This window comes from Lissotriton vulgaris, chromosome 6, assembly GCF_964263255.1.
Source record: "Lissotriton vulgaris chromosome 6, aLisVul1.2, whole genome shotgun sequence".
In the NCBI taxonomy this organism is placed as follows: Eukaryota; Metazoa; Chordata; class Amphibia; order Caudata; family Salamandridae; genus Lissotriton; species Lissotriton vulgaris.
In genome coordinates, this window is record NC_141694.1 from 574,529,164 (window position 1) to 574,544,974 (window position 15,811).

The 15,811-nt window shown below is 43.9% G+C and overlaps 1 protein-coding gene across 1 annotated transcript in view; it reads right to left on the bottom strand.

Annotated features, from left to right (window-relative positions):
- The window catches only part of CEP162 (centrosomal protein 162), a 635,242-nt gene that overhangs the window by 145,241 nt on the left and 474,190 nt on the right, over positions 1-15,811 (bottom strand). The window contains exon 14 of the mRNA XM_086926571.1: positions 10,062-10,732. Within this exon, the coding sequence (XP_086782697.1) occupies positions 10,062-10,732 (671 nt within the window). The remainder of the gene's footprint in view (positions 1-10,061; positions 10,733-15,811) is intronic.

The window sequence follows — 15,811 nt, forward strand, 5'->3', positions numbered from 1 at the left end:
ATTCGCCATTTTGTGCTTCGTTTTAATTAAATTACTAGGTATAAGGGGGTGCGGGAGACGTATCCTAATCCCTTATGTTTTCTGAGGGTGGCTGAGGAGGCTCATATATGTTGATATATGTCTTCCAGCGGCTGTGCGTGCGCCATCGTGTCTCTCGGTAGGATCGAGAGAGAAGAAGAGGTGAAAAACGAAGGGGGAATCTAATGAAAGGGGGCAAGGTATTCCCCTCTTGACCCCCTAGGAATGATGTTGGGGTTATTAAAGTGTCCCGTGGGGAAAAAAAATTGATTTTTCACGGTAGAAGCGCTTCCCGGGCCGCAAACTGGTAGCGAAACGGGAATTCGCCATTTTGTATTTTGTTTTAATTAAATTACTAGGTATAAGGGGGTGCGGGAGACGTATCCTGATCCTTTATGTTTTCTGAGGGTGGCTGAGGAGGCTCATATATGTTGATACATGTCTTCCAGCGGCTGTGCGTGAGCTTTTTTTTTTTTTGCTGCGTGACGTCTGTTAACGTTCGATTCGATGGAAATCAGGAAGTGTTGACCGCCAATTTGTCAGTGCGATAACATATTTTGTTATAAATGAATCCTTATTGATAAACATTGTCTGCGCCATCTTGCCTTTTTTCCAATGCCACAATTTTGTCGTGCACGGCAGCCATTTTAGATGCCAGGCCGGTCCCAGGCTATCACCTAGCCCTGCAGATGTAGTTTATGGCCCCAGCTGTAGAGAATCCAGACATGCCAACCCTCCCGATTCAGGCGTGAGACTACTGATTTCAGTGCTAGTCTCCCGCCTCCCGATTTCTGCAAGCAAAAACCTGGGGGCATATTACCAACAACTAGCGATAATTTTTGTCTCTAACTTGTTTAGAGACAAAAATTATCGCCGCACATCGGCGATTTTTATCGCAGATAAACCTTGCTATTAGCAAGGTTTATCGCAAATGCGATAAAAAACGGCCGCAATGCATGAATATCGCTGAAAAGTCAGCGATATTCATGCATTATCGAGCAAATGCTCTTAGCCATGTTATCCACCTCCCATTGGATAACATGGCTAAGAACTGCTCAGGGCAGGTGTTAGCTTTTGGAGATATTCGCGCTTAGCGCGAATATCTCCAAAAGTTGGTAATAGGAGATAGCGATGTTAGGGACTGTGTTCAGTCGCTAACATCTTGGCACGCCCACTTTGCATGTCATTAGTGATAAATATCACTGACATGCAAAGCGGGGCCCAAGATGGTCGCTATCTCCTTTTAGCTGTCACTAACTGGTGTTAGCGACAGCTTGGTAATAGGGAGATAATTTTATCTCCGCTTTCTTGGCTTTTAAAGCCAAAAAAGCGGAGATAAACCCCTTTGATAATATGCCCCACGATTCCTCGGGGGTTTCAGGTGACAGGGCTTGGTATTGTGTTACGTGGTAATTCTTCCAGGAAACGTCAGAGGGTCGATGCAGGGGTTCTAGAAGGGGTGATAAACCATTTAAGCCTCATGAACATGCGCATGGTCTTTTAAAGATCTGTGAAGTACTCGGGGCGGCGGTGTGTGTGTGTCCTCTTTCAGGAGCGGGCGGGGGGGGGGGCACTGCCAGCAACTTGCCAGGCAGTGTTCAACACTTGCATCACCCTTTCTCTGCCTGCTATTGCGCTCCATGCTTCGGAAAGGTAAGAAAAAGAACGTGCATTTGAGTTTGAAATGTCCGATCCTGTAGCAGTACACTTGCAAAGCCCACACATGACAATAACCCGATTCAAGGCCCCATTCACCCGATTTTTAAAAAATATATAGCACTCCAACAAAGTAGGATTATAAAACTTTATTAACTTTTAAATATAACGAACGCAACAAAAACTGTAAATACATTTAAACATTTTTTGACAAAAAAAAGCAACAATGGTCAGAAGCTGTCTTTTGTGCGAATAGTCCCAAGGCAGCACAACGTGCTGAGTTCTGGACGGCACCCAGGTGATGTCACCTGGGTGCCGCACTGGTTTTTGGTTTCCTACAATGCAGCTCAGAAAAACAGCGTGGGGCGTCCCGGGTGGTGCGGGGGGAGGCCTCGTCAGTAGCGGTCTGTTGTGCGAATAGTCCCAAGGCAGCAGAACGCGCTGAGATGTGGATGGCACCCAGGTGATGTCCAGTAAACTGCCGCACTGGTTTTGGTATCCTACAATGCTGCTCCGAAAATTGGCGTGGGGCGGCCCGGGGGGGGCGTGGGGGAGGCGGCGTGAACGGGCCTCCCCAGGTGGCGGCCATCCAGCTGAGTTGCGCCCGCTCTTGCGGCTACAGCGTCTCGCTCACCATGTAGTTGACTTCCGCCCACTCTTGCAGTGCAGCGATAGGCGGCTGCCACAGGACTCTTAAAATGGCGGACGGCTCTTCGGTTTTGGGCCTGGTCCACTAAAATGGCCCTGGGACACCTTGGAACTCGGACACTTGCCTGCTAGGGCTTGGGCTCCATTCTCGAAACCGTCCCCTCAGCCGTGAAGATTCTACAAAAGTCTTGGGGGCCCTCGACTCCTGCAGGCTTCCGGTGGGGAGCGGCTGCCATGATTGCTCGCGGAATGACCACGACGGAGCCACGAGATGGTGGTGCTCTCATGCTGACGCCAGCTTCAGTCTGAAACATCCAGAAACAAGGTGGGGCTTTCATCGTTTGGGAAAAAAAATGTTCTAAACCAATGAAAAGTGTTATTTTTAGGTCATATGACCAAGCCTTCCATCTTTAGGAAACCAAAAGTAAAATGAACCAATGAAAAGTTTTATAAACAAGTCACATGACCTGTTATGCGGCATAGGGCTACAAAAAGCGTAGAAAATCCGTTGGCACGTGAGGCGGCGTCAGTAGCGGACCGATGTGTGAATAGGCCGAAGGCAGCACAACGCGCCGAGATCCGGATGGCACCGAGTTAGTGTCCAGCAAGTTGCTGCACTGGTGTGGCTATCCTACAATGCTGCACCGAAAGTCGGCGTGGGGCGCCCCATTGGCCTGTGAGGTCGCGTAAGTCAGTGGGGGCTGTGCGTCTCCCCCAAGATGGAGGCTCCTCGGCTGCAGTGGAGCGCCCCTTAGCGTTTCACTCGCCGTCCAACTGAGTTGCGTCCGCACTTGCGGCTACAGTAGGCCGAAGGCAGCACAACGCGCCGAGATCCGGATGGCACCGAGGTGGTGTCCAGCAAGTTGCCGCACTGGTGTGGCCATCCTACAATGCTGCGCCGAAAGACGGCGTGTCCAGCTGAGTTGCGGTCACTCTTGCGGTACAGTGACTCGAACGCGCAGAGATCCGGATGGCACCGAGGTGGTGTCCAGCAAATTACCGCACTGGTGTGGCCATCCTACAATGCTGCGCCGAAAGACGGCGTGTCCAGCTGAGTTTCTCCCGCTCTTGCGGTACAGTGACTCGAACGCGCCGAGATCAGGATGGCACCGAGGTGGTGTCCAGCAAGTTGCCGCACTGGTGTGGCCATCCTACAATGCTGCGCCGAAAGTCGGCGTGGGGTGCCCCGTTGGCTTATGAGGTGATGTCAGTAGTGGACCGATGTGTGAATAGGTCGGAACCAGCACAAGGCGCCAAGATCCGAATGGCAAGTCCTGGATGTTGAGTGCCATAGTTGAGAGTTCTGAGCAGTGCTTGTAAGACTGTCTGAAGCTTATTTGCACCTGCTGCAGCTTCACTATTGCCCTGGTGTGGCCAAAGATCGCACATGACATAGGCGGCCGGCTCCCGAGGTCCGGCGGAACTTTTTTCCTTTTCCTTTTTGCTTCTTGTCCCACAATCCGTTTCAACTGAAGACACGACCAGGTCCCTGAATGTGTGCAGGGGGACGTTATTGATTGAATCAAAATGGCGGCTTCACACAAAGCTGACTCAAGCGTTGCTGTTGATGCTATACAGACAAAAATTGGTTTTCAGTTTGTACATTCTTCAGGATTTTGTTTTCCATCCAAGGCTGATTGAGAGTTTGTAGAAAAATGGCTTCAGATTTTCCACATACTACTCTTCAACATTTTTCCAAAATGTAACAATGTGAGACTCACTAGGAGAACGGCTGTTTATCTTTCCTTTCAAAATGCTGCCAACAATATTTTCTGAATGGAAGACACCATCTTGTAGCATAAAGGGCCGAAATGGGTTCTGGTCTGGCCGATGGTTGGTGGAGACATTTTGACTATATCTTGGACCTGCCCGGCCTCGCCAAAAATGGCGCCGGTATAAATGGGACTCGTAACTCCTTGTTGTGTACTGGTTGAACAACTTTGATATCACGAGATATGAATGCAGTTTTGATGCTCATGGCGGGCGGGGACGAGAATTGATTGAATATTTTGACATCCCTATTGATATTAAGTTCTGATGTGTTATTGATTACTGTAGTATTGAAAGTTCGAATTAACGTCACCCATGGTACTTGCCCGCAAATGTATATCTAGATGATTTTTTTGTAAGTGGCCCTGTCGTAATTTAATTACAAAATGTACGTCCACCGATTCCGCAACTGTTAGACACCTTAGTTCTTGCAACCTAATGGCCCGCTCGTTACGTTCCTCTATAATGTAAATGTCTCCTCATCATATACGATTTCAGTTTGCTCCGTGGCCGGCCCACGTGGTTATAGGCCCGTATTTGTATACTGACATTTTCACAATAAAGGTTTTTAAAACAAAACATGGTAGTAGTATTTACATTGGTAAAGTTTTTACTTTTAGTCACTGTTTTCGAATCAGTAAAAGGCAAGTGAAATAAAGCAGTCCAATTACATGACGGATAAAAGGTATAATACGTAGGAACGCAGTAAAGATAAATGGTCAAGGGCAGTTGTGTTTTCCACTCCTGCAACATAAAGTGATCGATAAGAATCTGATAATCAGGCGTATCGGCGACTAAGACAGCAGGCCGAGTCTCTTTTACTCAACGGCTCCGTCATGGAACGAAGAAACGCCCTTTTTCTCGAAAAAGGAATATATTTCACTTGCAGGACAGTTGTAAATTTTCCCGGAAAGTACATTAGCCTGGAATATTATAATATATATGTTTAAAAAAAAAAGTTCAAAATCAATAAAAAGCGTATTTTTTTAGGTCATATGACCAAGCTTTTCATTATTAAAATAACAAAAGTAAAATGAACCAATAAAAAGTTTTATTAACAAGTCACATGACCTGTTATGCTTACGTTACGCGCTGCGCGCCGCGCCCCGGATCACTTCCGGGTGCGCTAACACGGCGTGTCATATAACGCATTACGCGACAACGTAGGTCAAGAATATAGTCAAAATGTCTCCACCAACCAGCGTTCGGAACACAACCCCTTTCAGCAGTCCAAAAAGTTCTGTTAAATGACAACAGAGGGGACAGGCAACAAGAACCATCAGTCAAAGAGGGGAGGGCAAGTTCTTCTCTACCGGGTCATGTTGGGGCTATACCGGAACTGATCGAATTGGTAGTCTACAGTGTTTCTGGATGTTTCAGACTAAAGCTGGCGTCAGCATGAGAGCACTACCATCTCGTAGGTCCGTCGTGGCCATTCCACGAGCAAACATGGCAGCCGCTCCCCACCAGAAGCCTGCGGGAGTCGGGGGCCCCCAAGACTTTTGTAGAATCTTCACGGCTGAGGGGACGCTTTCGAGAATGGGACCCAAGCCCTATCAGGGAAGCGTCCGAGTTCCAAGGTGTCCCAGGGCATTTTAGTGGACCACGCCCAAATCTGAAGAGCCGGCCGCCATTTTGAGAGTCCTGTGGCAGTCGCTTATCGTTGCATCGCAAGAGCGGGAGCAACTCAACTACATGGTGAGCGAGACGCTGTAGTCGCAAGAGCGGGCGGTAAACAGCTGAATGGCGGAAGAGGCACAGTGTAGCAAAAGCGGGCAGAATGGCAACTAAAACGGTAAAGGGGCGCCCCACTACAGCGTGTCTTCAGGTCAAACGGATTGTGGGACAAGGTCCAGAATAGAAGAGTCATCAAAAGGCAAAAAGTTCCGCCGGACCCCGGGAGCCGGCCGCCTATGTCGGGGGCGATCTCAGGCTAAACCGGTGCTATAAGACTTGGGGAGGGGGTAGGAGCCAAGCGTCTTCTCCGAGTCCTTGCCATCACACCGCCCCTCGGGGGCCTCCGTCAAGCGGTTTAGGGAGGTACCATATCACATTGTTTTCAAATGCAGTCAGGTCCACAAACGACCCTCACTTACTTTGAGAATAGTGAAGCTGCAGTAGGTGGAAATAAGCTTCAGACAGTGTTACAAGCGCTGCTCAGAACTCTGAACTATGGCACCCAACATCCAGAACTTATGCCATTTGAGAATGGCAGTGACATCGAAGCAACTCAGGGACCAAAACCATTAACGTACTTTCACGTATGAAAATCTTACTTGGGGAGGGGGCAGGAGCGAACCGCCCCCTCCCAGTCCGCGCCACCACACCGTATGTTGAAAATCTGAAGCCATCGTTCTACAAACTCAACCAACCTTGGATGGAAAAATCTAGAAAAATGTACAAACTGAAAACCAGTTTTGGTCTGCATAGCATCAGTAGCAACGCTTGCTATCAGAGTGCATGAGTTTCATGCTCGATCGATTGAGCTAGCCGGATCGGGCAATAAAAAGTATAAAATAGTTATGTACATAGTTATTTAATAAAATGTTTTACCCTGTTTCTTTGCTGGTGTGTTGTATATATTTTTAGTATTTGCATAGGGTTTGTCGTTATTTTGGGCGGGGTGGGTGACGGAGCCGAGCTGTCTTGCAGCCCTCATGGTGTGGAGCTCAGTTCATCTCACTATTTTCGTATTTCTCATGAAGGGTTATTCCTAATATTTCTATTTTAGCGAGGTCAAAAAGAGATCCAATTAGTGGCCTACTGATTTTGCTCGATTAATTTTATTTTTTTACACGATTTTTCACGATTTTTCACTATCTGCAAAGACTAAACAGAGTATTGCGACTTTGTGCTTGTTTGTAAATAGAGAATGAACCAAAGAGAATCAATTGTAAAACAGTAAATGCTTGGATAACAATCAATCAAATGGACAGACAAGCAGGCACGACGGATTACAACGGGGGTAAAGGCCTGCGTTAACTACTCTTCACTATCTGCAAAGAGAGAGTACTACTAAGAGAAAAGAGGGGGGGGGCAGCGTTCAAAGCACATCAGCGTGCATAAACACGAGAAAGTTTTTACCTATCACGTACTTGACATTTGACAGCTTTTGATATTTGCTATTAAAAAACCATTGAAATTCACAGAAAAAACCATAGGTTTTAGGCCATATATAGTTAGGAATTTGCATTTACAAAACCTTGAAAATTCATTTAAAAAACCATTGGTTATAGACCATATATAGTTAGGGATTAGCCTTTTCAAAACCTTATTTTACTCACACAAAACCATTGAAATTTCATATATAGTTAGTTGCACTAACTATGTATCGCGCACCCGCAATCCACTGCTGATGATGTCACATATTACATCATTCATGACATGGTCAGTGACATCACTGATGACATCACTGATGACATCTCAAATGACATCACTGATGACATCACTGATGACAACATCCAGTGACTGTATGTTTCTGTAAAGTTAAAATATGTCTTACATATTGAAGAATGAGTGGATGTATAAGTGTCTGGATGAAGGATTTAGTAGGTGCATGACTGACTGTATGAGTGAGTGATTAAATGTGTCTCACTGAGTGCATGGGTTAGTGACTAAACTGTCTTAATTTGTGCATCATTATGTCTGTTGTTCTGTAAACTGCTGCATGTGTTGATCAGTAGCTATACGAGTAACTATATGGGTTATTGATTGGTTGTCCAAGTATTTGTATGGGAGACTGAGTGTGTGTGTGGGTGGCTGGGAGGTGTATGACTCTGTGCATAGATGTGTGAGCAGTTGATTCACTAAATGTATGGGTTCAAAAGTGCATGTGGAAACAGCTGTATGTGCGGTTGACTGTGCATGAGTGTATTAGTGAGTGAATGGATATCTCAGTGCTACATGTCAAAGTAAGTACATATGTAAAACACAGTACATGTGAGAGTTGACATATATAAATAACTGTGCATAAGAGCCAGTGAATGTGTGAGTGGCTGTATGGATCATTGTGAACATGTATCAGGGATTGTATAAGAGAGTAAATATGTGTTAGTATATGTTTGAATAAGTAAGGTGTGTATAACTGTATAATTGAGAAAATGGAGGTGTGATTGATTTTTTGCATAACTGACTAGGTGTGTGAGTAACTCCATGGATGAGTGACAGTCTGTGACTGTCTGTTTACACTGATTGTATCTAAGGTTATATTAGAGTCTGAAGAGGTTCATGGTATTATCACATGAATGATATCATCAGTGATGTGATCAGTCATGTCAAATGAGATGTTATCAGTGATTTTATCAGTGATGTCATTTGAGATGTCATCAGTGATGTCATTTGAGATGTCATCAGTGATGTCATATGAGATGTCATCAGTGATGTCATCAGTGATGTCACTAACCATGTCATGAATGATGTAATATGTGACATCATCAGCAGTGGATTGCGGGTGCGCGATATATAGTTAGTGCAACTAACTATATATGAAATTTCAATGGTTTTGTGTGAGTAAAATAAGGTTTTGAAAAGGCTAATCCCTAACTATATATGGTCTATAACCAATGGTTTTTTCAGTGAATTTTCAAGGTTTTGTAAATGCAAATTCCTAACTATATATGGCCTAAAACCTATGGTTTTTTCTGTGAATATGTATATATATATATATATATATATATATATATATATATATATATATATATATATATATATATATATATATATATATATATATATATATATATATATATATATATATCTGGCCAAACTCCCAAAAGCGCCGCTTCAGGTTCTAGTACCATTCAGAACCCACCAGGCAAATAGGAGACGGACCACAGTCAGGATACACAGATATTTATTCCAAGGGTTAAAAACTGCGAGGGCAAGACGCGTTTCGGGCTTCCAAAGCCCTTGTTCACATGCATCGATTCAAAGATTTTTTTCAATTTTATAATGCAGTGCAAGCCCGCCTCCCCGCCACTTTACACTCAGGTCACGTGATCATAAAGCTAGACAAAAAGACTCTACATTGCAAATGATCAATTACAAAAATAACTTTTTTATAAAAAAATATTTTCATTTTAAAGAAACATTTGAATTAATAAAGTTTCCTTTTCAGTTATTTTGGGATAAATCCCTGTGCAAATGATAGCATATGTGCAAAGTTTGCGACCTGTAAACAGCTGGGGAGCGGGAAAAGGTGGTGAAAGTGCAAATAACAAATTGTCATTGAATCGCGGTCTGCAATTCGTGGAGTAATTTATATTTTATATATATATATATATATCTCCGTAATACTTTTGTGGATTAACAAAAATGTACTCGAGGCCAAATCCATAAAGTGTTATTTTATCATAACATGTTGCAAACAAACGCTCAACATGTTTTGGTGCTACCGCACCTTGGTCACGGGTCAAGGACTGCTTGTGAAATCATAAAAATATAGTGCATTGACACAAAATAAAGGTAGGATTACATATCACAATGCATAGTGAAAGGCAGGAAAAACGGCATCCATTTTGAAGAGGTAACCTACTATATAGGAGCAATATACAAGATGCATACTAACTTTAACTTGAAGTTTATTTCACCAGTTCAATGAGAGAGAGAGAGAGAGAGAGAGAGAGAGAGAGAGAGAGAGAGAGAGAGAGAGAGATTGAAATGCCATCTGAATTGGAATAGATACATTTTCCTGCATTTTACTATGAACCTTTGTGTGCCTGTGTGTCTGTTATCCCTTTGTCATAGAGTGTTTTCCAGGTTTTATTATGTATATAACAATCTGTGAATAAAACAGACTTTATTTAACCTGCCAGCTCCTATTTCACTTCCCAGCTTTCCCATTAAATAGTCCGTGATGTTTTTATGAACTATAGAGTCCTTTATTGAGCCATGGCCTAAAATTCACAAATTCCATGTTCAGGCTACTTCAAGTACCTGCTCAAATAAACAAAAATGATATTTCTCGTTACCTTCTTAGGTTACTTTCTGCATGAGCGATGGCAGTTTGGCATTGCGTCTTCTGGTGGCTGATAGTCTCAGACATTCTTTCCAGCTTACTTTTCAACGTTTCATTTTCTCGCAGGACTTCGGAAATATGAGTTTCTGCAAAGTTGTGAGGCTGGTACGCTTTCTCATCCAAAGTTGTCGGGAACTGATCTGTGTTTTTAGACTCTTCCTTGGCGGGTGGCAGCAAGTCTTGTTTCGCTTTACTTGCAGCTTTTGGTTTGCTCGCTATTTTGGTGCTTGAAGTATGATCAGACAACATAGACATCCTCTCTTTTTGAAGTCTCTCAACTGTTTTGGATAGCCCTTGAACTTCCTTCGTTTTGGCAACCAATTCTTGGTTGAGCCGTACCAAGCGAGCATTCATGTTAGCCTGTTCGATTTGTTGTTCAATGGAGATAAATTCTTTATCATTCACGTCCCCATTCTTAATTTCCAGCTCAGAGTTCCGTTTTTTCAGCATTTCTATTTCCCTCAGTAAATGTGCTTCTGTGTTTTGATGGGCTTCTTTGAGGCTTATGAGATCTTGTTCAATGGCTAGGCGGCTGGCTTGCTGGTCTAGTCCCTTTTGGATGTCGTTTGCTGATTTGGACGCAAGCATTTGCTCCAGTTCCATGATCCTTTGCTCATATTGAATCTAAAAAGACAAAACATTGATTGATTCACGAGCATACAACACTATCGTCAACAGAAACACACTCTAGACAGAGAAAACTGACACAACCCACCAGCAGCTTGGTCTGGAAATTAAGAGACAAAATCAGACATGATTGAAATGCACCTACCTACTTGTAAAAACTTGTTTTGGCTTTTGTGTCCAGAGAAGACTATTAAAATTCAATAACACACCATAGAGGCGCCCCAAGAGGAACAGCAGTGCCAGCTTCCCTACAACAACGAGTTGAGGACAAGTTGAAGCAGCAGCAGTAAAAGCATGGTGCCACAGAACAGTGACAACCAAGGCAAGAGCGGAGTCACACGCTATACAAATAAAAAACATACACACAACCAAAGTTACAGCGTATGTTATAGTAAACACAAAAGAACAAAGCATGACTTCTAGAAAGCAAAGGCAGCACAACACTTCTGCCTGTGCAGCTGCAAGGCTCACTAAGTGGCAATACGGGGGAGATTTCCAAGATTCATCTTCGCAACAGTACAAGCAGGTACTCATAAACAAGTATAGCTCTTCATAGGTCTGGCTTGGCAATGCAGGTGTCTGGAAACATATTGCCAGTTTTTGAAAATGTAACCAAGAGTGGCCTTTGACGCTACTGAGATGGATAGTGTCTCTGACGTCATGCTATTGCCTCCTAAAGAGTAATAGGCATTGCAATGTGCGAGGAACTATTATACAACTCAAAAGTGCCCTCCAGCATCGCCTCTTACATTCTTCATTGCTTGCATGCTTTGCATACACAAAGCAGTGTTTTAAGTTTGTGTTCTTTCACTGTATTAGCAGAGTTTTAATAGTTCAAAATACAATCTAGGTCGGTTGGTTTTGCCAATGCTGGTTTGGTACCATGAATGACACTACTACAGTTATATTTTTTGAACCATGGAGGCATAAAATGCTTAGAAATCTGGGTGTGGACTTTAGTACGTAAACACATATCCATAGTTCACACTTTTATTCCCCTGGCTGCTTCCTTCGGCTATAAAGTCACAAGAGAAATAGGATTACATTATAGATTTATTGACGAATGTGTTGAAGGCACTGTAATTAAAGGTTTCCTGACTGAGAAACGAAGTCTGAATTCCAACCATTGCATATGTGCACCATACTGTTCCATAAAGGAGAAATAAAAGTGCTGCTTAGGAAGCATGTAATGCTTTATTTCCGGATCAGCATTTCGATGGGGTGCATTTAGTGGAGAACTGTAAAACGTATCTGTGCACCGAGTCAATTTAGAAACACATGTAATTATTTGAAATGAAAACTAACAAACTGCATATGATAAAGATTTGCTAGACATGTTGCTTCTAAAACATTCACAATAGCACTCAAAATTTCAAACGTGCAGTACGACCCCCACATCCCCCTGCCCCCATAACGGCCTGCTGGTTAGTGGAAACATGGAAGATTGCTGGTCCAAATCCAATGTAAGATCCCTTCCCTTCCTGCTAACATCACACGCATGGAATTACCGTGACAAGGAGCAATCCGCAAAGGAAAAAACGGTGACAGCTGCAGCACAATAGGTAGATGAGTGGACCTGTTGCCCTAAACATGAGGGAAGGGGCTGTCAGTTCTCTCATCAGTTCATTAAAGGAAGGGCTTCATCTGTAATTGAATAAGAGACGGGTCCCACACGTTTCTTGGAAGCCCACTGGTGCAGCTGCCAAATGTGGATGTTGTCGAATATCTCGGCTGTCTAGTCTTAAGTTCAACCTTACGCCTCTTTCATCCACCAACATACAATCCATGCCACTTTGTCTTTTTCCTGCAGGTTCTTTTTAGGTCGAGCCTGGGCATTTGCTGCTCTGCGAGGCATGCTGCATTCGGTATGTGGGATATTGGGGACTTTGGAAACACCCACCGCTATGGTTGGTTAGCTGGGCTGTTTTTAAAATTCCTTTTCTCTGGTTGGTTAATATTGTGCATCTCTCCTGCCTTTTGATGCTTGGTTTCCTCCCAGCGGACATCACCAATTGATTCTTTTGGTTGGCCAGCTCGGGCCATCTCATGACTCCTTGCTCACACACCCTCTCCACTCCAATCACACGCAAATGCAGCATCCATCCATGTTGTTATATAGCCCTTTAGGCCCTTTTCTACATGCCATTGTCCAGCTGAAGAATGGCATGGGATGCTGGAGGTAAGATCAAGAATAAATAAGCATTTGCAATGCAATAGGTCTTACATTACTGAAAGCTTGACCTATTGGCGTAGTAAATAATAATGCAATGCCAATACCTCAAACTTTCAATAACACAAGACCTATTGCATTGCAAATGCTTGTTCATTCTCACTTTATCACTGATTTTCCGTCTTGCTCTCTTCCTTCTTCTTATACCCCTTTGCTGCTTTTCTCTTTCTTGTTCGGTGTCAAAATCTGATGGTTAAATATTAGTCCTGGTCCCCAAAAAAAGAGTGCTGGTGGGCCCCAACTGCAACCACCGGCTCAAATTAAGCACTGGCTGAGGGTTCTATTGTAATGCATCACAGACATAGAGCAAAGGAAACTCATGGAGCAGCAGTCTCTACAAGCTGTGGACCTGGTTCTAGAGGGGTCCAGACCCCCAACTCAGCCTCCTGGGCAACCCACCCATCTTATGTATAATGCTTCATTATAGGGCCTCCCTCCCCTGCATTCTCACTTCACGATGAGCAGCATTTAGTTGGCAAACTTTAAGTAATTGGGGGCAGGTGTTAAATCAGCTGAGACGAAAGATGCGGACATTAGGCACAAGTTTTTTTTAAACGATTCACTTAATAGCACTATCCACATACTATACCTACTCCGGAAGAATGCAAGTAGTTGTGTCATGGAAAATGTCTGTTGATTCGGAATTATTGATGGTTTTTGTATGTACCTTACCTGTTGCTTTTTAGTAACTTAGATAGTTTACAATTGTTGTAGTCTGCACTCATAGTACCCTTAGCGTCTGTTGGATACTTTGTATTAAGTGAATAATAGTGATTAAGTAGAGCTACACAACACTCAGCAAGGAGCTTTCCAATCAGAAAAAGAACAATAGTTACTTACCTGTAATCTGTGGTTCTCCAGTATTGGTGTCTTTCATAGATTCACATGCCTGAATCATTCCCCGTCGTCGGAGTGGGAGTCCCACGGTACATAAAAAAACAATAATATGCCATAAATATGTAGTAAATACCAATAAAAACGAACCAGGAAGTAAAGTAGCCAAAGCTACAGTAGGAAAAACTTCCACATCTATGACTATCCCAGTCATTTTGCATAGTCCAAACTACAGCTAATCAGGCGCCAGCACCCACCAGAATGTTCTCCCCAGAGGCTCAGGCTCTCAGATTTTCTCACAAGGAGTGAAGGTAAACCAAAATAGCCTAAAAGCCTCTGAGGGGAGGTGGGCGGGTTGCATGTGAATCTATGAAAGACACCAATACTGGAGAACCACAGATTACAAGTAAGTAACTATTGTTCTTCTCCAGTATTAGGGGTGTCTTTCATAGATTCACATGCCTGAATCAGAGTAGCTAGCCGTACATATCCCTGCTAGGTAGACGCCAATGGTTGTCAAGCTTGTCAGCATACAAGTCATAAAACAGTGTAAACTGAAAATACACATATCATTTTAAGCATAGGAGAATGCAATCATGTAAGCATGTGTAAAAACATAACATATGAAGTGTCTGACAACAGTAATGGAGGTGGGAAAACAGAGGCTCACCTTAGTTGAAAAGATTTCGTAGAACTGCACGACCCACAGAAGTATCAGCTTCGCTGGTTGCCTCCAGATGGTAATGTCTGGTAAATGTATGGCGACTGGCCCAAGTAGCCGCTCTGCAGATCTGCTGAAGAGGAACTCCACAAATAAAGCCGTAGACGATGACATTGCTCTTGTGGAATGAGCTCTAGGTGCTGCTTGCAACGGTTGTCCTGCTTGCATATGGCAAAAGGCAATGGCAGAAGATATCCATCTCGCAATAGTCGGTTTCGAAACGCCTGCCTCTTATGAATAGCACCGTAGGTGATAAACAGTTGGTCAGAAGTGCGCAAAGCGGATGTCCTCTGCAGATAGAATTTAAGACATCTCTTAACATCCAGTGTATGCAAAGCTCTTTCCGCCGGTGTTTGCGGGTTAGGAAAAAATGACTTTAGAATTATAGGTTCTTTGAATTGAAAATCCGAAGGTACTTTAGGAATGTACTTCGGATTAGTGCGGAGTATCACAGAGTCACTTGTAAACTGCAGGAAAAGATGGTTAACCGTGAAAGCCAGGATATCACGGACTCTCCTGGAGGATGTTAAAGCCAGCAGCAGTGATACCTTCCACGAGAGATATTTCAGGTCGGCCTTGTGGATGGGTTTGAATGGATGACGCATGAGTTCTGCCAGGACTACATTAAGATGCCACGCAGGAGGTGGTCGGCGTACTGGAGGGAACATCCTAAAGAGGCCTTTAAAGAATTGTTGTATAATCCTCGCAGAGTATAGGGAATTAGTCCCATCCTGCCGATAAATTGAGATCGCCGCCAGAAAAACCTTCAGGGTTGCGTGAGACAGGCCTGATTTTGCTAATTGCAGGAAGAAAGGTAGAATCTCTTCCGGCGTTGCTGAAAAAGGGTGAACCCCGTTTGAGCGACACCACATGTAGAAACGCTTCCATTTAAGACTGTATGTCTTTATGGTAGCGGGTGCCCTTGCCTTGTCCAGAACCTCTTTGCATTCCTCCGGGATGTTTAGGTGGGCGAACTCGCGGTGCTCAGGCGCCAGGCCACTAATCTCAGTGATGTCGGATCCGGATGATAAACCTGACCGTTCTGCATGCTGAGTAAGTTCGGGATTGGATTCAACTGAATTGGTTCGCACTCTGACAGAAGAAGAAGCTCTGTAAACCAATACTGGCGCGGCCATCTGGGAGCAATTAGGATCAATCGGCACAGTTCCTTTTTCATTTTCCGCAGAACCTTGGGGACTAGTGGAAAAGCGTACGCATATGCCAGAGACCAATCTATCGAAAACGCATTCCCCTGAGAGTCTTTGTGGGGATGCCAGCTTGCGAAGAATTG